We start from the raw sequence: 25,253 nt of genomic DNA on the forward strand, positions 1-25,253 counted from the left end.
TAGATTTTAGGTGCTTGTCTACGTTATGATTGTTTTTCGGCAGAGGATTCAGAATTAATTGCATTTACCCCAGAGCTGGCTAGTCATCTTACAGGTTCAGAAGCTACAATGTCTACTTACTTGAGAGTGACCAAGCAGGTCCTGGAGGAAAAAAAACCTGGCCTATAGTAGTTAAATTTATATGAGATTGACCTAGAAACTACAATGTCAATTTATTAATTTGTAACTGGGGATATGTCTTTATAGTAACTGTAATATTCATGTTCCCTATTCAGGGTACTTCCTAATACTGTAACTGAGATACCAGATTAAAAATCATAACATTGCTTGGTGAGTATGGTGTCCAAAAGAGAATAGTCTTTTAAATGATAATTCTTATAAGCTATAGAAACCTTTATGAATTGTCTTTCTCTGCTAGAGAGGATAATGCTGTTCTGATAAAACAGAATACTTGTGTCTTCCAAATAAAGGTGCCACTTTTCCCAAAACAAGACTAGGTACATGCTGACAGAAGTCCGTAACTCGTGGCTCTCTTGTTTTTAAATTCTGTGATGATTTAATTTCTGATGTTATTTCCTAATAACTTCCTGGTTGGTTCATGAGTGTCATTTCCTCCTCTGACCTTTCTCTGATTCACCTTGTACTTGGAGTTCTGTTTTCCCACATACATGAATTTGTGCTTAATGCACCTTCAAGCATTGTCTTCAGAAACTCATCCTGGGTAGAGTTGTCTTTGGCCTGTTGCCTCTTCTTCTTGATAGTATATGTGTGTACACACACACACACACACACACACACACACACACACACACCTCCTAGTTCTGCTGTTTAAGACACTTTGGGCAAGTCACTGTACCTTTGGACTGTCTGTAAACAAGGAGTTTGAACTAAATGAGCTCTTATATCCCTTCCAACTTTAAATCTATGATTACATGTATGTGAATATTATATATTACATATATGTGCGTGATTGTTGATAGAGTGCCGGGCCTGGAGTCACAGACCTGAATTCAAATGCAACTTTAGAGACTAACTGTGAGACCCTGGGCAAGTCACTTAACCCTGTTTGCCTCCCTTTCCTCATCTGTAAAATGAACTGGAGAAGGAAATGGCAAACCACTCTAGTATCTCCGCCAAGAAAACCCCAAATAGGGTCAAATAGAGTTGGACATGACCGAACGGGAACAAGTATGAACGTACCTGTATGCATGCTTACGTATATATAACTATACTCTTCTAAAGTTGAATCTGCTCCCTTGTTTTGTTCCAAAACCCATCAATGACACTAATAGTGAAAGTTTTGTGCCAGGATTCAGGGTGGGAGGAGGGCAAACTCCACTTTCTGAATCCTTCATATGTCTCTGTCCTATACGTTGGACTACACCTGCTAACTCTTCTACTCAGGATCTTTAAGAAATCTTTTCTCCCATACCATATATAAAGGGGAGAGCTGATTGTAGATAAATAACAAAGACTTTGAGAAGAATCCTTATTAATAGGCTTTTGTTTTAATTTGTGAAACCTATTTCTGACTATTGAATAACACACCTTTTCAATTAAATATGTCTGGACCATGTAATCAGATTCAACTCTCACTTTCCCCTAATTTGCCATCCAATTCTGTTGTTTGTTGTGTGGTCATCCTCTCTATATTTGTACAGCTTCATTTACAGATTCACATAGAAGTATCATCATTTATGATCTTCCTACCTATTATATAATCAAATTTGACTTCTCTCCTTTTTTAACTTTTGCCAAGTCTAAAAAGAAGCTATTTTCTCAGCAGCCTTTCCTCACTGTTCTTTAGTTAAATGGGTTTTGACTAAAAAAGGATTTAGAAGATATTTTTAGTCTCTGTGTTTTCATTCTTCTTTCCTTCAAATTACTAGAACTTTTATTATCTACCGTTGATAAAATTACATTTCTGCCTCTAGATTTTGTGGTAATCCAAGCTTGTGTGCAAACAAAACAAAGGATTTCATGTCTTTTTATTGTTGAAATGTATCTCAATACAGAAACTAACTTCTAGAAAGTACTATTTATATTCAACACGGTTTTCTTTCGGTTTCTTATATTTTGTCAATCATATGCATTTTGAAACTGGTGGTATTCTGAAAGGTGTCTTCCTTATTTCCATTAGAACCCTAAAATCATTTTTTGCCTGTATCATTTTTCCTCCCTTCAAAGTCAGTGTCCTTTCAGGAAGAGTCTTTTGTTAACAACAAGTAAGATCTTCTGTAAGTGTTAAAGAGCACTGATTCTTAGAGTTAATTATATATTGCTGACTTGGAATTCTCTGCTCTCTGTGGCTTTGCAAAGGCATATCATTAAGCTTACCCTAGGTCTACTGTTTACAGAGAGACTAAAATTGTGATGAGCTTGTACCAAAGTGATTAAAACAACCCATTTTAGGTCTGTCATTAGGGGATACTAACAACTGCGTGAGCATTTAAAGTCATTATATCTGAATTTTTTTTTATTTTACCATCAGTCTAGCTTAAAACAAGAGAAATAATTCAGAAATATGACCAGGGAACCCCCAAGTTAAAACAGTCCCATGGAGAAAGAATGTGCTTGATAGTAGCTCAGTTACTACATGGGCATTGAAATTGTGGTTTGTGTGTCAGAGGTGTCAGTCAGCACAGCTTTCACATGGTCTTGTTTTCCTTTCTTAGGTGAATTTTCCTCCATCCATAAGGGCTCCTCCCTCCTCCTTTTCTCTCTTTGTTAGACAATGAAAGGTTACAGAGGATACTTAACTGGAAGCTGTGATGGCCTATTTGCCAGTAACTACTGCCCTGCTCAGTAACACTTTTCTTTCAATTTGGCAAATGTTTTAAGTGCAAATTACTGTGCTTTTCTTGGGCATAAGAAATATAACACAAAGGCACTCCAGCAGAAAAACCTGGAGTACATACAGGGAAAATGACAGCCGATCCAGTTTGGTGGAAGTGCGTAGAGGGAAATGATGTTGGGTAAAGCTGGAGAAGTAAGAGAGGGTCAGTTTGTAGAAGGCCTTGGACTCTACAGCAAGCAAGGAAGTTGGAACCTTACATGGGACTGTTGTGATCTCTGTGTAAGTATGACATGTTGTTCTTTTATTGTTGCAGCATTCTTTGATGCTTCAGCAGTTAACAGTTAGCTTGTGCCTTGGAGATTTTCACCAGGGGGTCTGATCCACAGTTTACCTAGGGGTGACCCTCCCTGTCATTAAAAATCAGAATATTAGGTAGGTTACTGACACCACATAATTAAAATTAGAATTTATTATTTTTTGGCATTTTTTTTAGGGAAAAATAATCTAAAAATAATCCCAATAATAAATCTTAATAATAAACTTTCTACAGTGTTGGACATTTATTTGCTGTTTCGCAATCTATAACTTTTCTTTCAAGTTGCTATAGTTGAAGAACATTAGATGTAACGGTTTGGGTGCATGTCTTTTTTGATAACTGCTGCCGAGTGAATTTTTGTGGTTTTCTGGGTTATACTCAATTTAAAAATTGTCTTTAGATAGTAAAACAGTCTTTTTGCAGAAAATGGATATGGAGAACCAGTGGTTTAGCGATTAGCCAATGAAGAGCATTTGATATAGATTTATGTGATCCAGTGGTTCATAGTCGTCATGAATTGTTAAGAATGTTTTAAAAATAGTTTTCTCCAATTCAAATAATTACTGGTAAGGTATGTGGTGTAGATATTTTTTGGCACCACAGATTAATTTATTGGCTTGTACCTTAGCCCAGAGAAGAAGTTTGCTTGTCCTTGGCAATGCTTGAAAATTGCTTCCCCCTGTATATGTTGCTGTCCATAGGGAGCTTTGAATTTTTACAATAGCATATGTGGCTTGACATCACAAAATTAATGCTGATATATAGTGGAGTGTAGAATTTTCTGGCTTTTTTTTTTCTTTTTTTGCAGAAAAAACCATTGACCAAGTCCGTATCTGCATTGCTGAGGTGGGCATTTGACCACTCAGAAAATCTTGAACATTTTCTCCTTAGCTAACACAAGACTTGTTATTCTTTGTGAGGGGCCAGAATTTTCTCATGTAAGAATGCTAGGCTACTAGGATTTAGTGCTGGTTGATAATTTTACAGATCATCCAATTTAATCCCTTTATTTTACAGAATAGGAAACTACTTTTCAAAACACTGAAGTCTTATTCAGCCCTTTAATCACACCTCAGATGTGGTTCCCCTGTCGATGATCCTTGATGGAAAAGCCCAGTTATCTTATTTATCCTTGTTTTCTCATATGTATGTCTTGTATAAAGACCTATTTTGTAATAACCTAATTTTTTTAAGACCTCTCTTCCTCTCACTATCACAAGTGATTTTAAAATAGAACATTTGTTCTGCTTCCCTCTATTAGAGGACAGACTTGTCAAGAGTTCTGGTTACAAGTTCTCCCAATAGAAATTTTGTAGATTGATTTCATTAAATGTATTACATAAATCCAGCATTATTTCTGGGAATTATTTTCATAAGTACTTTATTAAACTGCCTTTTTGGAAATTTTTTTGGAAACTTAGTTTTCTCTCATAATTGAGGTAACTAAGTTGTCAGCTATACATAGAGATGTCATAGAATTTCAAGATGAACATCTTAGATCATATGAACCAACAATGTCATCCCTTCCCTTCTACCCATAAACTACTTCCATCCCCATTCTAGGGTAAAAGTTAAAATGATTAGCTCAAGGTCACACAGGTAGTTAATGGCAAAACTAGAACTGAAACCCAGGTCTCTCAATTACTGGACTAGTGTTCCAAACTGACATTTTTGTAAATTGATTCATACATTAAATGAAAAGAGAATTGTGCAGCAAATCCTTTAGGAAAGCAAATAATCATAACCTGATTTATCTGTTTTGTTGGTTAGATTTTTTTCTCTCAGGAGTGTCTGAACTTTTTTCAAAAAATATTTGGTAACTTTCAATGTAATGGATTTCCTTTGTATTTTATTTTATTATATATTTTTTTAAAACATTATTCTGAAAAGAAGTCCATTTGTTTAACCAAATTGCTAAAGAAGATCCACGATACAATAAAAGTTCAGCATTCCTGGACTTTTCTTAAAGTAAGGTATACCTGTCCCCCTTTCTTTCCTGAATAAGTATGCTTTCTCATAGCTTACTTTTAGTATTATAGGTGTCTCAGAATGGAGGCTTAGTGCCTAAACCTAAAGATTTGTCAGCATTTTATACTGAGTAAGCTCTAAAATTTTTCATCTCAGAAAGTAATGAATCTCAGTGAATTCATACTGGTCTGCCTTTGTTTTTCATGGAATACAAGTTGTTTTAATAGAGAATTGTCTTAATTTGAACTGTTGCTTATTTCTGATCTATAGTGTGGGAAAGCTTGAGGCAAGATGCCAATAATCCTATTTCTAAAACTTTGTAACCCTAAGACATATGCAAAGCAGTGATTTCTTAAAATTAGGAAAAGTCCTCTCTTTCACATACTGTCATTAAGAAAAACACTTAAATGTGCTTCTTGCATGCATTCAAGGGAGTGGGATATCTTTTTTCTTTATCATTTTGTGGCATCTGAAATTAATTTAAAGAGATAAAATGATTCATGAGACTAAGTCTTTTATTAGTCAAACTAGGTTTAGATACTGGCACTGAGCATTCTTTCATCAGCACCCAAACCTAGTTTAGAGCTAGAGCTACTTAATTGTTCTCCTAGAGTGAGTGAGAATCTATATACTTCTTGTACCTAAGGCAATAGAATTGTTTGTACTGAATTCACTTAAATATTAGGTACTTTTGTGGGACTTGTGAAAAACACCAAGATGCCAGCAGCAGGTAAGAAGTATAGTTATTTCTATATCATAAAAGATTTACTTTCTCTAATTTTTTTTTACCTTCAGCCTTACCTTGACAAATTACTGCTCATCAAAACTTAAGACCCTTGGGCCCTCTTCCCAGGTGGTACATAACCAGCAAAATGTAAAAGATCCATTTTATTTATTACTCACCTCTATTCTCATCCAAAAAGTGTTGAACCTTAAAAGGGTTTGAATTAAAGGAAATTAGTTTATGGTTGAACACTGGTCGCTAGAGCCAGGGAGAAAGTTCAGATTGGTTCAGGTTGATTATAAGATCTGCCCTTTGAGTTAGTATGATGCTTTATCACCATTTGTTGTTAATTTCATCATCTGTCTAATTAGGATCATCATGAATATTAATTTAGTTTTTCTTTCTTTGCAAATAGGGGACCTGAGATAGAAAGATGCAGTCTAATGATAGAGCAGCTAGGTGGTTCAGTGGGTAGAGTGCTGGACCTGGAGTCAGAATGACCTGAGTTCAGATTTGGTCTATGAGATGAGCTGAAGAAGGAAATGGCAAACCACTCCATTATCTTTGTCAAGAAAATCCCAAATGGGGTCACGGAGAGCTGGACACAACTGACTGAACAGCAGCCATGACAAAAATCTAATGATGTGGGGGCTAAATTTGGAATGTTTATTTTGATTCGAGCTGAGGTGTTTTTTTTTTTTTTTTAATCAAGAATAGTTTGAGTGATTTTACAGGATGTTTTTCTTTTCCCTTTTTAATTTCCCTCTGTATACAAAGGCTGATAAGCAAAAACCAAATAGAAACCCTCTTATATTGGGTATTCTAGCCAATTCAGATTAATTTGGTGTGTAGTTGGAGACTACCAGGAAATGTTGACAACTAGAGGTGAAGGATTTTTAAAAACTTATGGTTTACTACATAGAGTCATTGAGGATGTATGGATTTTGCCAAGCATTCCGCTTCATTAGGCTTTAACCTAATGGGTCTGACCAGCTTTTTTAGTGTACTTAGGAGCATGTAGAGGGGGAGTGCCCTCTACTGGCTGTTGATATTTATTGTTCTTTGCTCTCTATCCAGAAGATATAATTCAGATTATTGGGCCTTCCAATCTTAGTGGTCATGATATTATCACTTTATTTAGTCCACGTTTGCAAGATATGTTCACAGATAGATTTATTGTGTCCCTAGCAGGGCACTGCCTTTTTTCTGTTTGTGCAGTGCTCATTAATGCTCTTGGCCTATACAACTGCTAATACTTTGGAGGATGAAGGGCTAGAGACGGCATAAGCACATGGATTGAGACTCTCTTGAAGGAGTAACGGTTTTGTGTTCTGAATGATACCCGTCACAGCTAAGTACCAGTTAAAGGAGTTTAATTCGATTGACAAATGATACGTAAATTTATAGCCAGTGTACAGTATGAATGAATTCTGGTCCTGCATGTGGCGACATTTGAATCTTCTAAAGGAAGTGCATGTTCTAACTGATCATCTTATGGAAACCTGATATAGTGGGATTTTCCGTTTTGTTTTTATTTTGGAGTTTCATTTTGATTTTTGTCCCAACATTTTCCTTTATAGTCCACCATTAGATATTGATCAGTTGAAGCTCATTTTAAGACTCGTTGGAACCCCAGGGGCTGAGCTTTTGAAGAAAATCTCTTCAGAGTCTGTGAGTTGATGCTTTGATTGTCAATGTTTGCCCTCTCGGGAATCCAATCTGAGTCTATGCTTTGCCTTTCATGGATCTTTCAGCTTAGTCTGTACTTCATCCTAGGCGTGTCTTTCAGTACCTATATACCTTTTGTGGGCTTATCAGCACTTTGAGAATGTTGCTGTAGAAATGTGTCTCTCTCTCACTCTTTCTTTTTCCCAGTCTCTGTCTCTAGTCAATTCTTGGGTTATGTGAGTCTCCAGTGCTGCAGTATCTCTTCTCCCTGGGGCAGCTAGGTGGTGCAGTGGATAGAGCACCAGTGCAGGAGTCAGGAGGACCTGAGTTCAAATCTCACCTCAGACACTTGACACTCACTAGCTTATGTGACTTTGGGCGAATCACTTAACCCCAATTGCCTCATCCTGAGTCATCTCCAGTAATTCTGATGAATCTGGTCACTGGATTCAGAAGGCTCTGGAGGAAAAGTGAGGTTGGTGACCTGCACAGCCCTCCCTCACTCAAAACAGTCAGGTGCAAGTCATGTCATTATTTCTCTGATGGCATGGTCTTCTTCAGCAACGAAGGACAAACACACTCCATCTGTTATCCCTAGATTAACAGGATTTAAAATTTCAGCTTGTTTCAAGAAATAAATAGAAAAATTCCCTATTCATAAAACATACACAAAAGTTTCAAAAATACATGGCCTTCATGGGATCCTTCTGAGAAGTTTCAAATAATCTCATGTTGCAGTCGTCCCTCTTTGGGCAGATGTTTGTTCTCAGAGCATGGGATCTACTGTAAATTGCATATTCACTGAAGGAATAAAATATGCATTGTTAGGACTGCAGGACCCCATAGACTGCCTTTAAAGTCAGAAGCAAACATCCGAAGTAGGTCTCAGTTTCCAAAAAGCAGAAGGATAGACTGTACTCTCATGGGATGATTCTCCGTTTCTATCCTCCAAGTCACTCATAGAATCATAGAACATCAGAGCTCTCAGTAACCTTGGAGACCATACCGTCCAGCCCTCATTTATATGTGGAACAGCCATCCCAATCCTAACACCTTATCTACCTCTCCATTCCTTCTTCCTATGTAATTGGACAAAAACTGGGAAAGGAGCAGTGGACATCAAACGGAAGTAGTCTGGCCACTGAATCATTCCTTTTCTGTATCTTGGTAATGGGCTGGTGGAGAGAAGCAGCTACAGAATATGACATTGGCTTTCCTTTCCTTTGCCCTTCTTGCTTCTAAACACTATGCTGATGCCACAGGAGAACAGAGAAGGCAGCACGGTTGTTGTTCACCTCTCCCTGTGGTCATTGTCCCTGCAGCTTTGTAGAAAAGGGGAGAGGGAAGCACTGGTGCTGAGCTCCAGGTCTTTACCATCTTTCCTGTGCTTCTCTGGCTAACCATTCAACATTTCTGGCTGCCTTGGCTCCTGCTTCCCAGTGGGAAGCCTGCTGAGCAGCTAGAATACCAAGCAGGTGAGTTTGAAATGTATTTTTGTATCTGACAAAATAAATAATCTTGTTTATATCTAGCACCTCCATTTGAAGTATTTCAAAGCACATTAAAATTCTGAATTTCCACAGCCTATCTTTGAGGGCCATAGGTGATTTCTTGTGGACTATAGGTTGTTTTGAGGAAGCAGTGAACTTGCATTTGCCCAAGTCATTGAGTCACCAGGCAGAACTAAGAGGAGAGGTCAAATATCCTGATAACGAGGTTTCAGCTATAATGCTCTTACATGGCTACAAACTACATTGGAAAGTCCTTTTCAAAGGGATTAACAAAGGATCTGTTCAAAAAGCATTTCCTTTTATTCCAGAGAACGCAGAAGCCAGTTTGGAATGAATTGAGGAAATTATGAGGCTTCAGCAAGAAATAACAAGACTGCTCAGAAACAGATGAGCTCATAGAAGTTTCATAATTAAGTAGCTTAATTGGTTGGAGGATGGTGCTGAGATTAAAATCCTAAGTTAAAACCTTATATTAGTCACCTTTATTCTGTCCTCTGACCACAAAATTGTGCCACGTAAGTACAGCTCATCTGTCTTGTAGATCTGTGCTTTGGTTAAAACGGAAAGCTATAAAGCCATTGTGCACATAGATAACTGTGAGTCCATCATCAGCTCCCTGAACGGAGGTGGGGGAGCTAAGGACCCTCAAAGACCCTGTCTGAGGATAGGGAAGATGACTAGCATCTTTCTTGCTATCAAATAGGTGAGGCTATAGGTTTTTTCATTTAGAGTAGTGAGTAAATGCGAGGGAAGCCTAGAGTGTGTCCACATGAAATCATACTGAGTATAGGAAGGAAGGAAGACATTTTCAGGAACTATGTCAGGATGGCAGAGTCAAACACTGCAACAGAAGAAAACTTCGAAATCCCCACAGTGCTCTACAGGTTGTTTTGTGTTTTAAGTAGGACGAAGTCATGCATTCTTTGAAGCACGTACAAAAGACTGACAACTTTCTGACTCCCAAAAAAGCATTGCCGTAATGATTTCAGCATTTTATTAGACTTAGAGATACTACCTGTGCTCAGAAACTGAATAAGAAAATGAGATAATCAGGATAAGTTGGGAAATTATGTAGAAAAAGGGGTAGGTTTCATGACATTTGGCAGGAGGACAGGGTCCCTTTGGTAGTGGGACTGTTATCCTAATACCTATAGAAGTCAGTGAAGAAGGGAAACCAGGAACATACAAAGAGGTATTCCCCTCTCACTCCAACCACTAAAAGTAGATGTCATTATTTCTCTGCATAGGAAGAAATGCCAGTTTGGACAGTAGGGTTTGGGTGCAGGGTTTTTGATGATCCAGTCATCAAGAATGGTAGATTCGGGGTGAGGAGTAAGTTAAATGAATAATTATGAAGGAAGTGAGCACAAATAAGAATTTAGTTTAGCAGTTATATGTTTTCAGTACCTGTTACATAACAAATGGGAAAGTCTCATGGACATAATTGGTGATAGAACTTATAGAACCTTCAGCTCTGCTAGTCATAATGAAGTTCCTTACTTAATATATCTCAGGCATTGAGAGGATAGTTAGAGGAGACACATTGATATACAAGATGTCCTGATGCATTTGGAAGACCTCTTGACTATTCCCTTTTAAGATGTTTGTTAACTGCATGGTATTTGAAAGAACATCTTCCACGTAGCATTTTGATATTTGAATACATTTTCACTTGATAGGGGCTTGTATGAGAATTGGGGGAGTAGAGGGTGAGGGTGAAGTCATCATGGGTAGGAGAGCCATTTTGGCACATGCCTTGATGCATCACTGCAGCATGAGGTTTCTGTTTTTGCTTTACCATGACTTTCCTTCTACTTTCTCTACATGCACTGACTTATTGTATATGTGTGCGTGAGTGTGTGCATGCGTGTGTGTATGTGTGCGTGTGTGTTAATGTTTTTGCTAACGTCTTCCTGACCTTGCATTGCTCTGGCCTCATCGCTTTATCCACCTACCTGTTTCTTACATTTGGAGGGAAAATGCTTTAGAAAGCCACCAACATCTGTGCCACAAAAACCTGGCTACTTCCTAAATGGTCAAATGCAGTTCTGGATTTGGTGGATATTTTATACCACACAGAGCTGAGTCAAGTCCTTGAATTAATTTCTATCCACCATTTTCCCAAGGGGTAAGAACATTTGGATCACAACTAGGCAAAAAAAACAAACAAACAGTTCTCTAGCTGGCATCCTGGATCAAGAGAGAATATCTGTTTCCAGGATCCAAAAATGTTTGGTGTTGAAGAGAAGCAAGAGCTCAAGAAAAATTAATTTTTCCTCTCTGCATGGGCAGTCACTGGCTAATTGAGCAACACCTGCCTGATAACACTGTTTTATTCACAGAAGTGCTGCTTTATAGATGCAGGATGGGGAGGGGTGGTCAATTTTTGTCTTTTTTTTTTTAACCCGAGTTGAAAATTATTTTTGCACTGTGTGTTTAACAAAGCCCTTGACCAGGCATCTAAGATATTAACCAGCTTCAGCAGATCATGCGCCTGACGGGGACACCCCCTGCCTATCTCATTAACAGGATGCCCAGTCATGAGGTGAGACCAAACAGATTATACCAAGGGTGTGTCATTCACAAGGCCACAGACACACTGTTTAACATAACTGGATGCTTGCATGTGCCTTGGAGTGGCTACTAAGATAATGACTCAGTTTGCTTTAGCAGGGTGTTAGCATTTGAGGTTAAAATGTGAAATGAACCTCTGTGCTGAAAATATAACTTTTAAGGTGGCCAATAAATAAATATGATAACATTACTTTGAAACATTTGGGTTTGTAAATTTGGTGCTCAAAAACCTATTTTTAGAGTATGTTCTTACCAAATAAATTACATATTGGAGGCACAGTTACCTAAAAGATTACTGTGCTTTTTTACTCCTTCCTCCCCCTCCCTTTCCCAACTCTCTCTCTCTCTCTCTCTCTCTCTCTCTCTCTCTCTCTCTCTCTCTCTCTCTCTCTCTCTCTCTCTCCCTCCCTCCCTCTCTCTCCTTCTCTCCCTCTCTCCTTTCCTCCCTCCCTCTCTCCGTCTCTCAAAAATAGAACTCTTAACATAGCTAACTATAATTCATATATGTTAATACACTGTACTTGAAAGTTGATACGTAGCGCATCCCAAAAGTCTTAGAGACTAGACTATATAAAAAGACTGAAATTTTAAAATTAAATACCCTAGTACAACTTGATAGCTTCTCACTCATATTAATTTTTGTCAGTCATTTCTTGATTTAACTCCAGTTTCATTTCTAGACTTGACTAGGACACCTCTTCACAAACCACTCTAAATCTTTATCTTAGAGCCAGACTGTTCCTGGTAACTCTAGAACTTCAGACCAGTTTGACATCAGAACCCTTTTTAAAGCTACTTCATAACTATTTGTCCTTCTAAATTTTTAGAGTTAATTGTGGCCCTTGCCTCCATATCAATAGGCTGATAATTTCCTTCACCTCTTTTCGTATGACAGAAATAAAGATATTAATTATCCAGTACATTTTAGCATTAATATGATGGCCCCCACCTAACTAATATTTAAATAGAAAACTTAACAGCTATGTAGGTATCAGGGTTTCCATTCACACACTTTAGATTAGATTAATATTGGCTTTGTACACATGCATATAGAGATGGTTGTGGATAGAGACCAAACTTTGACCAGTGTCTGCAGTTGAGAAACCAGTTTTCAAACCCGTATGTTATATTTGGTATGTATGATTACTCTCAAAGCCAACTGTTTATTTTTAAGGTATTTTGCCTTGATTATAGTTGTTAGTACATGCAAATGTTTGCTGAGTCAAGTTCACTGATATGTAATAATTATGAAAATCTGACATACTTTTTATAAGTGGAATTATAAACAAACTTTGATTCAATAAAGATAAATGCTTAATTTAGCTAATAGCTACTGCCATCCTTAAGGATTGTTATATCAAAATGTATTTGAATTTAGCAAAGTAATGAGTTGTATTCTTTTTTTTTTTGAGTCAGACTGAGCCCCCACTGAAAACACCTCTTTAGTTCTTGATGAGAATTCAAGTTTTAGGCCTGGAATCCAACATTCATGTAGATTTTAGCTGTTCTAGAACATTTCTGAGAGGCATTTACATTTTAGAGCTCTTCGGTTCACTATGTAGACATAAATATCTATTCCTAGCTAGCTAAATGAAAATAGGCCAGATTGATTAGCATTCATTTCCAGTTGGCATCTAAATCTATGAGACAGAAGCAAAATACTGGGTGATATTCCTAACGGAACGGGTTGGTATGTGGGAACAGTATTGAAGAACTCTAAGAAAATATGCCATATAAGTATCACAACTTGTAAAGGGTTGGTTTTTTTTCCAGTATTAGAATCTGAGAATCTCTTACAATAATGAAATAATGAGTAAATTCTCAAAATCCTTATTTTCACAGGCAAGAAATTATATTCAGTCTTTGACCCAAATGCCAAAGATGAACTTTGCAAATGTGTTTATTGGTGCCAATCCATTGGGTAGGTATCATTAATTGCATTTTGGAAGCAAATATTATTTTTCCTCTAAATATCTATAATCATGCTTCTCCAACAAACTTTTTCATTTTGTGATATGCTTGTGTATCTAAAAACCTATGTCATTTGTAAAACTTTGCCAAGGTTCTTGTTAAATGGTAGGTACAAAGGAAGGAGAGAGAAAAAGGCATCTGGCTCTTAACCATTAAATGCAGCCAAAATAGGAGGGAGAACAAGTTCAGCAATTACGTTTTGTGGGAATTGCTCTTAGAGGATAGGGTTTATTTTATCTTTGCCTTTGCATCCCTAGAACTTACCACAGTGCTTGACACTTTTTTTTTAATAATTATTTTATTTGTTTTCAGTTTTCTACCATCACTTCCATATATCTTAGATTTTTCCTCTCCCTCCCCACTCCCTCCCTGAGATGGCTTGCAATCTTTATATAGGTTGTACACATACATTCCTATTAAATACAATTTCACCATAGTCATGTTGAATAGAAGAATTATAATAAATGGGAGAAACCATAAAACAAATCAAAACAAAACGTAATACAAAAGAAAATGGTCTGCTTCATTCTGCGATCCAATTCCATAGTTCTTTCTCTGGATGTGGAAAGCATTTTGCCTCAAAAGTCCATTGGGGATTTTTTAGTTCCTTGGCACTGCTATGAAGGACTAAGTCTACCAGAAAAATTCCTTGCATGTTGTGGTTGTTGCTGTGTACAAAGTTCTCCTGGTTCTGCTCCTTTCACTCAGCATCAGTTCAAATAAGTCTTTCCAGGCCTCTCTGAAGTCTTCCTTTTCATCATTTCTCATAGCACAATAGTATTCCATTACATTCCTATACCATAATTTATTCAGCCATTCCCCAATTGATGGGCATCCTCTCAATTTCCAGTTCTTGGCCACCACAAAGAGAGCTGCTATAAATATTTTTGTACATGTGGGACCCTTTCCTATTTTTTGATCTCTTTGGGATACAATCCTAGAAGTGATATTGCTGGGTCAAAGGGTATGCATATTTTTATAGGCCTTTGGGCATAGTTCCAAATTGCTTTCCAGAATGGTTGGATCAGCTCACAGCTCCACCAACAATGAATTGGTGTTCCAACTCTCCCACATCTTCTCCAACGTTTATCATCTTCCTCTTTTGTCACATTAGCCAATCTGATAGGTGTGATGTGGTACCTCAGAGTTGTTTTGATTTGTATCTCTCTAATCAGTAGTGATTTAGAGCATTTTTTCATATGACTATAGATACACAATGCCTGACACTTAAAAGATGTTAATAAATGTTTTAATATACATTTGATTAAAAATTAAGTACTATGTTCTGTGAGGTGTTAGGGGACTGAGGAAGGCTTCCTAAAAGGGTAAACATTTGAGTTGGTCTGAAAGGATAGGAATGCACATTGCAGGCTCCAGAATATAGATCAAGCAAAGGCAGGTTTAGGTGGTAGAGACTTAAGCAATTTGCCTGGTGCCTAAAGTACTTGGAGCTTTTTGTATGCGTAAGAAAGAGCTGGGTGTTTTACCGCCTTCTTGTCCTAATCTAACTTTTGTTGTTGACAGCTGTTGATCTTCTGGAGAAGATGCTTGTGTTGGACTCGGATAAGAGAATTACAGCAGCTCAAGCCCTTGCTCACGGTTACTTTGCCCAGTACCACGATCCTGATGATGAACCAGTTGCAGACCCCTATGACCAGTCCTTTGAAAGCAGGGATCTCCTGATAGATGAATGGAAAAGTAAGTTCTGTGGCAGGATCATTGAGCTTTTGAATTTGCCCTCTTCTCTGAGGGCAGGTACACATTCTTGGGTGAATCTGTAACTGGAGCAGAGAGAGAAACAAGCACTGCTAAAAGAAATAGCCATAAACCATAGACTGTCAGAGCTGGAAGGAAGGGACCTGAAAGAGGTCCAACCCTCTCATTTTACAGGTCAGTAGATGAGGCTTTTGCAGGTTAATAATTGGGAACCGTTTGTGAGAGCAGCTTAGAGTCATGAAATTTTGGAGTTGGGAGAAGCCTTTGAGAGTGCTGAGTTCAAAACTTTCATTTCTCTAGTTCAGAATAAACATATTCCTTTCACAAGATATTGTCTTTCTGATCTAGGCAGTGGTCTCTATATAATCTTTTGAGGTACTTTTTTGAGTTTTCCATGTTATTTTATATTTATTATCTACTTTTATTCTCTCAACAACAATCTGATGAGATAGGGCAGAGTGGACTCATAACCATTTTACAGAAAAAACTGGGGCACAGAGAAGTTGTGTCTTACCTAAGACTCCACAGTGCCTGTAATAGGTCCAGGGCTAGAACCTAGGTCTCATGACTACAAAATCCAATTTCCTCTTCATCGAACCCAAATTGAACTTAAAAACTAACTAACCAATATTTTGCTGATAAATACCTAAAACAGCTTGGCAGTAAAGTAGACTGGAGCAGGATCTGTTTTCATGAGATTCTGTTTGTGGTTTTGGTACCTTGGGCTAAAATGCTTGGAATATTTACCAACCAAACAGATAATGGGTCCCTTAAGAGAGAGGGTAGTGTAGCATATGGAAAGAGGCACTAGATTTTTTACTCAGAAGAGCTAGATTCTAAACATTCCCAGGTCCACTAGTTACCATGTGAATGAGATTCATTTTTTGGGTAGGAATTGGACTACATGGCCTCTAAGGACTCATTCTGTGCTTATGAGTCCATGACTGTTTGGCAGTGGGTAGTGTATTTAATTACTTAACCTTAGCTTGTCATCTGTAGAATGAGTATGACAGTATTCATAACAGTTCCTGAGATTTTGAGGAAGAGACTTTATAACTGACCAAGTCACTGCCACCATTCTTTTCCTTCCTTTTAGGCCTGACCTATGATGAAGTTATTAGCTTTGTGCCCCCACCCCTCGACCAAGAAGAGATGGAGTCCTGAAAACCTGGTTTCTGTTGTCAATCGCACGTCACTGTGAGGGAAAGGCCTTTTCATGGGAACTCTCCAAAATATCATTCAAGTGCCTCTTGTTGCAAAGATTCTCCATGGTGGAAGGGTGTATATGTGTGTGTATGTGTGTGTGTGTGTGTGTGTGTGTGTGTGTGTGTGTGTGTGTATGTGTCTGCCTGTATACATGTGTGGTAAGCTGAGAGTGAGACGAGTGAGGGAGCTATTTATACGGTGACTTTCTGTAAGCATGCTCACTGAAGCTCTTTAATAGCCTCTACTTTAGTCCTTCTGGGGAAAAGTCAATTCAGGCATCTTGGTTGCCATATTGCTGGGGTGTAGTAGATGTGAAGCCAAAAAACCCGCAGATATCCCAGATCCCAGGCTCACTTGTTACCACCATTATCTGGGCTCCTCTATGAATCAACCGGAAAGATGGTGGTGATGATTTCTTGTCCGCTCCCTAACATCCCTCTCCTGGTTCCATAGAAGACCAGGCCTGCCTAAAGGGGCCAGGGTTGTTTGGCTGATGCAGCCTTTTGGCTGCCTGAAAACCTGAAGCCTTTATCTGCAACGTGTACAGCTAGAAGGACCAACTCACATCTGTGCACTAACAAGTGGTATGATAGCCTAGTGTGGTCCTCACACTGTGACAGGTTTGTGTGAAATTGTAAATACGTTTGTGCCTTATAGAGAGAAGAATATTTGGGAAGTCAAGGGAACCCAGCAGACGTGTTTCTGAGCCACTCACGTGGAGGGGGCTTCAGGGAGGCCATGTGTATGTGAACCCATTTTAACAGATGAGCCTTCAGAGGCAGCTTCATGTGTGCATGTGTGCGTGCCTGTGTGTGCGTGTCTCTTCTCCCTGTATTCAGTGTTGCCATTTCTCTCTACTCCTTCTCACCTTTGGCTCAGGGGCCTCCCAGATATTGGCCCGAGGAGTCGAATGCAGGTTCTAGTCTGTGTGCATCCTGTGTGCTCTTTATTCCTAGCCAGGCGTGGGGGTGTTGTGCATGTCTTGCTTTTTGTGCATGCAGAGCTGCTTGTCAAGTCCCTGGGACAATGGGGAGAGGCCCTGGTGTAGAGCAGGTTGGGCAGTGGCGAGCTGAGCAATCCACTTCAGATCCCCTTTCACCTCAGCTGATGTGATAGGAAAAGTCTCACCAGCCTCCCTCCTCAGTCTCCCAGCACTGTTCAATATGAGTATACTGGATATTATCCTAGGTGCTTTAGATGTGAAAACGATGAAGAAATGGGGCTGGTAGGTGTATCTTTTTCTCCTTGTCATCATGGTTTTTCGAAGAGACTCTTGCTGGGCTCTGGTGGGCAAGGTCAGGACTTTTCCCAGGATCATCCTAGATTTTGGAAAATTGGAAGTTCTATTCCCACTCAATCACCAATTCTTAGAAATACTGAAGATCAAAAGAGAATAAAAGTGCATGAGGCTAGAAATCCTTTTTTTCTGTCTCTTTCTAAACATAGAGAAATTTGTTGAGGTGTCTTTCTTCCTCTTGAGGAGGATCTATCAGCAGGTTGGCGTAACGCTTCTCTCTCCTAGAGAAATAAGGGAAAGGCCTGGGAGAAACAAATTTGGTTTCAATATTGTCCATATTGCAAGGATCCTTGGGGAATGTGATTCCCGTTTTTAGTGGGAAAGAAGGGCAGATTATTTCAATATGTTGCATATTCAACCTTCTTCTGAAATCCCCTCATTATTGGTATGACAAAGAGTTGATTTCAAAGTTTAGGAGATGATACGCATCTTGTGTTACTTATGGGCCCACTCATTCAAGCCTTTTCTGGAGTGAAAAGGAAAACGCACATGCAGAGAAGGAGAGTCAAATGGGGTGGACCAGGTTGTTTGAGTTCATCATCTCAGTAGAGTGGAATGCAGCCCAGAGGCCTGTGAGAGAATCAGTTCCCTCTGAGTGACTGAGGGCTGGTGGGAGAGAGAAAGACAGCTTGCCCAGGCTTCCCACAGGCCTCCTAGAGGAAGTTAACTAAAGATGCCCTCCCTGCTCTCTTGGATATGAAGGGTCAGCTCCTCACAGAAAAATGTAAATATTTCCTTTGTTACCCACAGCAAGATGAATTTTATTAGCCATATTTGGTGCAAATGCTAGTGTAATTTCCTACAGAAATACTGCTCAGATTTTTTTTTTAAATTAAGGTTTCTGCATGTGTGCCCACATGTGTTGAGAGACTGCATGTCCCAGAAGCCTGGACTTTAACTGGACCTTGCTGGAGAACCCATTGGTTTCTGAGCATCATTGCTCCTATCTCCCAAGTCTTCTGAAGAGGATGACCTAGGGGGATAAAAGAAGGGAGAGACTACTCTTTTACTTGTATCCATGAACTTTTGCTGTAATCAGTTCCACCATATAGGATGTCACACAATACCACTGGTTAAAATAAAGCCTATTTTTCAAGTTTAATGAATTTCTCTCATTTATTAGCACCTAATTATTTATTTATTAGCACAGTTAAACTAGCAACAAAAGCGCCTACTTTATGGAAGCCAAAGACCAAAATGAAACAACCCCTCCCATAAAGGGAACTTAGATTCTGCATCCTGAACACAGACTAGTAAACACAAGTAATTTTAGGAGGGAGAGGGCACTGAGAACTGGGAGTTTCATGTAGAAGGTGGTGCCTGAGCTGGGGCTTGAAGGAAGCCAGGCACATCAATGTTTCTCATTTTTAACGCACAATTTGGCACCCAGGACTAAATTACATCAAAAGTCTCTTAACTTAGGCCTATCACTTTTCTTGGAATGTCATTCTATTAATCCCTGAAATCGCAAGGGAAGACACAGCTCCTGAGCTCAGGAATTCCAGCAAGGGGGAATACTTGTGGGTGGATAAAATCAGAGATAAACTATGAGAGGATATTCTCCCAGAGAACAATAAAGGTTTTATTTCAGAATTATCTGGGCAAAGGTATTGAGATTTTTTTTTTAATCTCATGTTTACAAAGCATATAGTTGCTACAAAATTCTTTATATCATCTACTCTAATTCTCACAATAACCCTGTGAATTCTAGATAACATAAGTAGTAGTCTCTCTTTTAAAGACATTAGTGGCTTCTGAATCCATCGCCAGAACCTTTTTGAGATAGGTAGCACAAACATTCCCATTTTGCAAAGGAGGAAACTGAGGCAGCCTCACAAGTAAGTGAATCCATGGAAGGAGAAACAGAATTTGAACCCAGATTTTTCTGACTCAATTCTAATCTACTGCACTACCTCTGCCTATACACAAACTGTTTGCAGTATGGACATAAATCACACAACTGTGTAATGACCTATTTTGTATTGCCTGGCTATGCCACCATGAGAAAATCTTAATGGGAACCACTAGAAAATGACATAAAATGTTCATATAACATCTGTCTTCACATCCTTAGTTCTTAGACCCATATGTAGTTACTCTGACCATTGTTAGACTCTGCTTGTGTTCCAACTGGCCATCAGCCAGGTTAGGCTTATATGAATTTTCAGGAGCACAAAATTGAAATCCTAGTATCTCTGCTGATTTTTAGGTGACAGTTGGGATAGGTAACAGAATTAGAAGGAAGACCTAGCATACAGTTACTGCAGCAACCCAAAAGTGTTCCTATGGAGTCTCCATTCTTCAAATGTTCAGCCTGGTAAATTCAGCCCATAGGGATGGGACAGAAATCAGTCATTGAGATAGGGCACTGTAGTGGACAAAGTGTCCCAGTGTCAGGGAACTGGGATTTGATCCCCACCTGTCTTAACCCAATCAAGTTATTTTGCTGTCTCAATCTCACTTTTCCCTTTTCTGTAAAATGGGAATTGTGAAATATAAAATGTTATGAAAATATGGGCTTACACAGATTTTAGTTATAAGACATCAAAACATCTTCCAGAGACTAGGTCCTGAGGAGAACATGCAGGAAATAGTATCCCTCTTTACTCCTCTTCCAGTCCCCATCATATATTAGAATACATATTCTATGTATAAATGTGACACTTGAAATTCAGTGCAAATTACTCTGAATATCTGCATGTGGTTGGTCAACTTCATAACTTTTGTATGATTCAGGAGGCACTAACCCAAATCTAGCCACTCTCCCAAATGAATTGGGTTTAATATCCCAATGCAAGAAAATAACTGTATGGGGAACAAGTTGTGGTATAGCAGCTTATATATGACCTTTTCCCCCAAGCATGACTCTCCACCCCACCTGGATTGGAAATGTAGTCCTTCCCTCCATAGAAGGACACCTCTGCTTGGATCCATATTCCCATCCCTGCTAAATGGATTTATGTCAAAGCTCCCTTAAGCATCCACTTTCTTATCTATGACAACTAAATGTCTACATGATTTACAAACTTCTATGTTTTAAATTTTAACTTTTTTTAATTGACAAAAATTTTACTTTCCCACCAAATGAAATATTTGTAAAGTCCTTAGCATAATACTTTGTACATGGTAGGTAATTAATAAATGCTTGCTTTCTTCCATCCACCTCTCTCCCTACTTCCCCATTGAAAAAAAATAAACAACCAAACCCTTCAACAGTTAAGCAAAATAAATTTGTGTTTTGAGCATGTCCAAAAACATGTCTCAATCAGCACTCAGTTCATCACCTCTGGAGAAGGGTAGCATGTGTCATTAGGAGCCCTCTGGAATCATGAGTTCCTGTTTTTCTTTACAATATTATAATATCAGTTATTCTTCTGGTTCTGCTTATTTCACTTCATCACTATAGAAATCCCCAAGTTTCTCTAAAATCAGCCCTGAGTGACTCGATAAAGAGCTAGACTTGGAATTGGGGGAGACCTAAGTTCAGATAGTAGCTTTGTGACCTCTGCCTCAGTTTCCTCATTTGTAAAATGAAGATAATAGCACTTTCCTTCCGGGGCAGTTGTGAAGATAAAATGAGGCACTTGTAAAGTGCTTTGTGAACCATCGCATTCATATGCTGTAACTTACTAAGCTGTTCCCCAATTGATGGGCACCCCTCAGTTTCCAGTTCTTTTCTCACAAAAAGAGCTGTTGTGAATATTTTTGTACATAAAGGTTCTTTTCCTGTTTCTTTGCAACAACCCTAGGAGACAGGATTGGAGTGAGAGGACCTGGGTTCTATTTACTTCTATGGAGTTTCTGTAAGACATCGAGCATGCTACCTCCCTACAGTTTGGTTAGTAAACAAACAAACTGTAACAAGCCAGGCATGGTGGCACACACCTGTTATCCTAGCTACTGGGGAGACTGAGACTGGCCAGTCTGGTACAACTTTAGTGGTTTTAAAGTGCAGTGGGGTATACTGATTGAGTGTCCCCACTAAGGTTGGTTTCAAGAGGGAATGGAGAAGCACCAGATTATTCAAGGAAGAGTTAACTGACCCATGTCAAAAAAGAGCAGGTCAGAGTTGCCATGCATTAAGCACATGAGTAGCCCTAGCACTTCCAGCCTGGGTGAGATGGGGAAACCTAGTCTTTAAAAAAAAAAAACAAAAAAAACCCCACTGTAGTAAATGCTGAGTATAGAAAGAAAAGCAAAAACACTTCACCTACTCTCAAGACACATTCTAATGGGGAGACATGTAAATAACTATGTATTATAACTATATATTTGCATAATTATATATGTCCTTCCATCTACTGTATCTTGTGTGTGTATAACATATATAGACATATAACATGTAAATATATATACAAGATATGGAGAGTATGTATACACACAAAATAGAGAATAAATGGAAGGAAATATACAATTACGTGTCATATCACATGTATATATGCACACACAAGATGGAGAGTAGATGAAAGTTAATCTCAAGAGGAAGGCACAGGGGCAAAGAAAGGCATGAAAGGCTTCCAGCAGAAAGTGAAATTTGCATCTCACCCAAAAGAGGCAAGAAAGCTTTTACAATGGAGGGAAAGGAGGGGGTAGTGAAAGAATGTAAGTGAACCTTTCTCTCATTGGATTTGACTTAAGGAAGGAATAACACACACTCAGTTGTGTATGGAAGTGGGGAGAAGGGATAGGAGAGGAAAGATAACAGCAGATTACGGGAAGGGATAATCAGAAGCAAACACTATTGTGGGGGGACAGGTCAAGAGAGAGAATGGAATAAATGGAGGGCAGGACAGAGGGAAATGTGGTTAGTCTTTCTCAACATGTGTTTTACATGGCTACACATATATGACCTACAATCATGTTGCTTATTTTCTCAATGAGGGTGGGGTGGGGAGGGAGGAAAGGAGAGAATGTGGAACTCAAACTTTAAAAATGAATGTTAAAAATTGTTTTTGCATGCAACTGGGAAATAAGATGTATAGGTAACGGAGTATAGAAATCTGTTTTGCCCTACAGGAAAATAGAGGGGAGAGGGTAGGAAGAAGGGGGAGGTGTGATAGAAGGGAGGACATATTGGAGGAAGGGGTGCATGCTGTCCTGGGGTAGGGTAAATTTGGAATTCAAAATCTTGTGGAAGTGAATGTTGTAAACTGAAAATAAATATATATTTTTAATTTTTTTTTTTAAGTGAAATTTGAGTAGTCTTCGGAAAAGTCCAGAGATGAAGATGAGAAATAGCATTCAGGGCATGGGAGACAAGCCAGTGCAAAGGGACTGAATGAGGAGATGGAATATTGTGTTCGACAAACACCAGGGAGGCCATTGTCACTAGATTACACTAGATACCTTCTGTAAGGTATAAGAAAACTGAAAAGGTAGGAAGGAACTGGGATGCAAAGGGTTTTAAAAGTCAAATAGGATTTTATTTTTGATCCTGAAGGTAATAGCCTCTGGAATTTATTGAATGGAGAATGGGGGAAGATGACATGGTCAAGCTATGACTTTAGGGAGATTAATTTGACAGCTGAGTGGAGAGAAATTGGAGTAGGTAGGGGCCTGCAATAGGAACACCAACGAGTAGACTTGCAATAGTCCAGGCAGAAGGTGTGAAGACTAGAATGGTGGCAATGTCAGAGAAAAGTAGGGACAGAAATAAGAGATATTATAAAGGTAGGAACAATTGGGACTTGGCAACTGATTGGATGTGGGGGCTGAGAGAGTGAGGAGTTGAGGATGACACCTAGATGTATCAGTAAGCACCCCAACATACACAGGGGGGGCTGCTATCACAGGTTCTTAGATCTGCATTTATAAAAGGAAAGGCAACTTTTGAGGGGTCAAAAATCACTTGAATTAGTTCAACCAGATGCTTCCACAGAGGCCTTTTATCTTTTACATTTTCAAAGCTACTATGCTTCCTATCATTCAACAAATGGAAAAAATACAGAGAAAATATAAAGAGCAACAGACAGGGCTCTACTGCCTAAATCAGAGCAATATGACTTTACAATTTACATACATCCCTGAATTGAGAGAGCCTTTACATCTGAGCAGTTGGGGGGGAGGGGGGGGGTCTGAACATACCGCCACTCAGAGTCTCAACCAGGTTAAGACAAAATCCTTTTCATAAACAAACCCCCAAAGTAAGATACCAACCTCCCACTATATGTAATGAAGACATGGCTCCTGATTGGCTCAGAGTCAGTAGGCAGGAAATCCACGTGACTCAGCACACCTGTGAACCATCAGGGCTCAAAGGTGACTGAACCCTCAGATACTCAATTTAACCTGAGCCTGGGAAACAACTCCAAAAAGAAAACAAACAAATCCCACTTTGCTTGCTGTTACACCAGGTTGGAGCATTCCCCCCAATTAGCAGAAATTGCCTAGATGAAGATCAGGAGAGATCAATAACAGGAAAACTTAGAAGAATATTATCAAGGAAAAGAAGGTGCAGAGAGATTAACAAATTTGAGGATAGAGAACATTAGATTTGGCAATTAGGAGAGCATTAGTAACTTTGAAGAGAGCAGTTTCATGAATGATGAGGTTGGAAGCCAGATTTTAGAGACTGAAAAGGAGAGAGAGGAAAGGAAGTGATCTGTTGTTAACAGCCTTGTCCAGTTTAGCCACAAAAGTGAAGAAAGAGAGAAGAGTTGATAGTGGGAATGAACAGATCAAATGAGGGATTTTTGAGGATAAGGGAGATATAGGCATGTTAGCAGCTGGGAATCATCCTATAGACAGGGAACAATTGGACATGAGGGAGAGTCCGGAAGATAGGGTAGTCTGCTGGAGGAGACAGAATGGAATGGGATCACTTGTTCAAGTAGAAGGATCAATTATAAAATCCTGTTTGACTTTTAAAACCTGTTCCATCTCAGCCCCTTCTTACCTTTTCGGTTTTCTTATACCTTATAGAGGGTATACTGTAATCTAGTGACACTGGCCTCCCTGGTATTTGTCAAACACAATATTCTATCTCCTCATTGAGTCCCTTTGCTTTGGCTTGTCTCCCATGCCCTGAATGCTATTTCTCATCTTCATCTCTGGACTTTTCTGAAGACTGTTCTAATCTCATTTTTAAAAAAATTTAAATATATATTTATTTTCAGTTTACAACATTCATTTCCACAAGATTTTGGTTTCAGAACCCCCTTGAATTCTAAAGACTCTTACAGTGTTTCCTAGCCTCTCTCTCCTGACCCTAAACTGGCTATCAAAACCTTAAAATCAAGAAGAAAGATCATCTCTTTGTGTGAGACAGGGCTGAAAGAGGAAATACTGGGGGAAATGAGTTGAGGAGAATGGATGAAGAGGGAGATCTCAGCAAATGGCCTCAATTTTCCCCCTTAAATATGTTGCATGATTTTCAACTGAGGATTTGGGGAAAGTATATGAGAAGGGAGGAAGAGGTTCAGAAGAGTTGCTCTGGAAAGCCAGATAGGAATCAATTAGGGAGCTGTAAAAAGATTGCCTTGTGGCAGTGAGGGTCCAGTTGAGAC

At 38.9% G+C, this 25,253-nt stretch overlaps 1 protein-coding gene across 2 annotated transcripts in view; it reads left to right on the plus strand.

The window, feature by feature from the left end:
- Positions 1–18,850, plus strand: part of MAPK14 (mitogen-activated protein kinase 14) — a 98,110-nt gene extending 79,260 nt beyond the window's left edge. The window contains exons 9-12 of one of the 2 annotated variants that reach the window (XM_072641894.1): positions 7,397–7,476; positions 13,401–13,479; positions 15,054–15,227; positions 16,342–18,850. In XM_072641894.1, coding sequence (XP_072497995.1) covers positions 7,397–7,476; positions 13,401–13,479; positions 15,054–15,227; positions 16,342–16,409 — 401 coding nt within the window. In that variant the 3' untranslated portion in view covers positions 16,410–18,850. Of the gene's footprint in view, positions 1–7,396; positions 7,477–11,449; positions 11,530–13,400; positions 13,480–15,053; positions 15,228–16,341 lie in introns of both variants that reach the window. The other variant, XM_072641895.1, reaches the window with a different exon arrangement.
- Positions 18,851–25,253: the final 6,403 nt, after the last annotated feature.

Source organism: Notamacropus eugenii, chromosome 2 (assembly GCF_028372415.1).
Source record: "Notamacropus eugenii isolate mMacEug1 chromosome 2, mMacEug1.pri_v2, whole genome shotgun sequence".
NCBI classification, from domain to species: Eukaryota; Metazoa; Chordata; class Mammalia; order Diprotodontia; family Macropodidae; genus Notamacropus; species Notamacropus eugenii.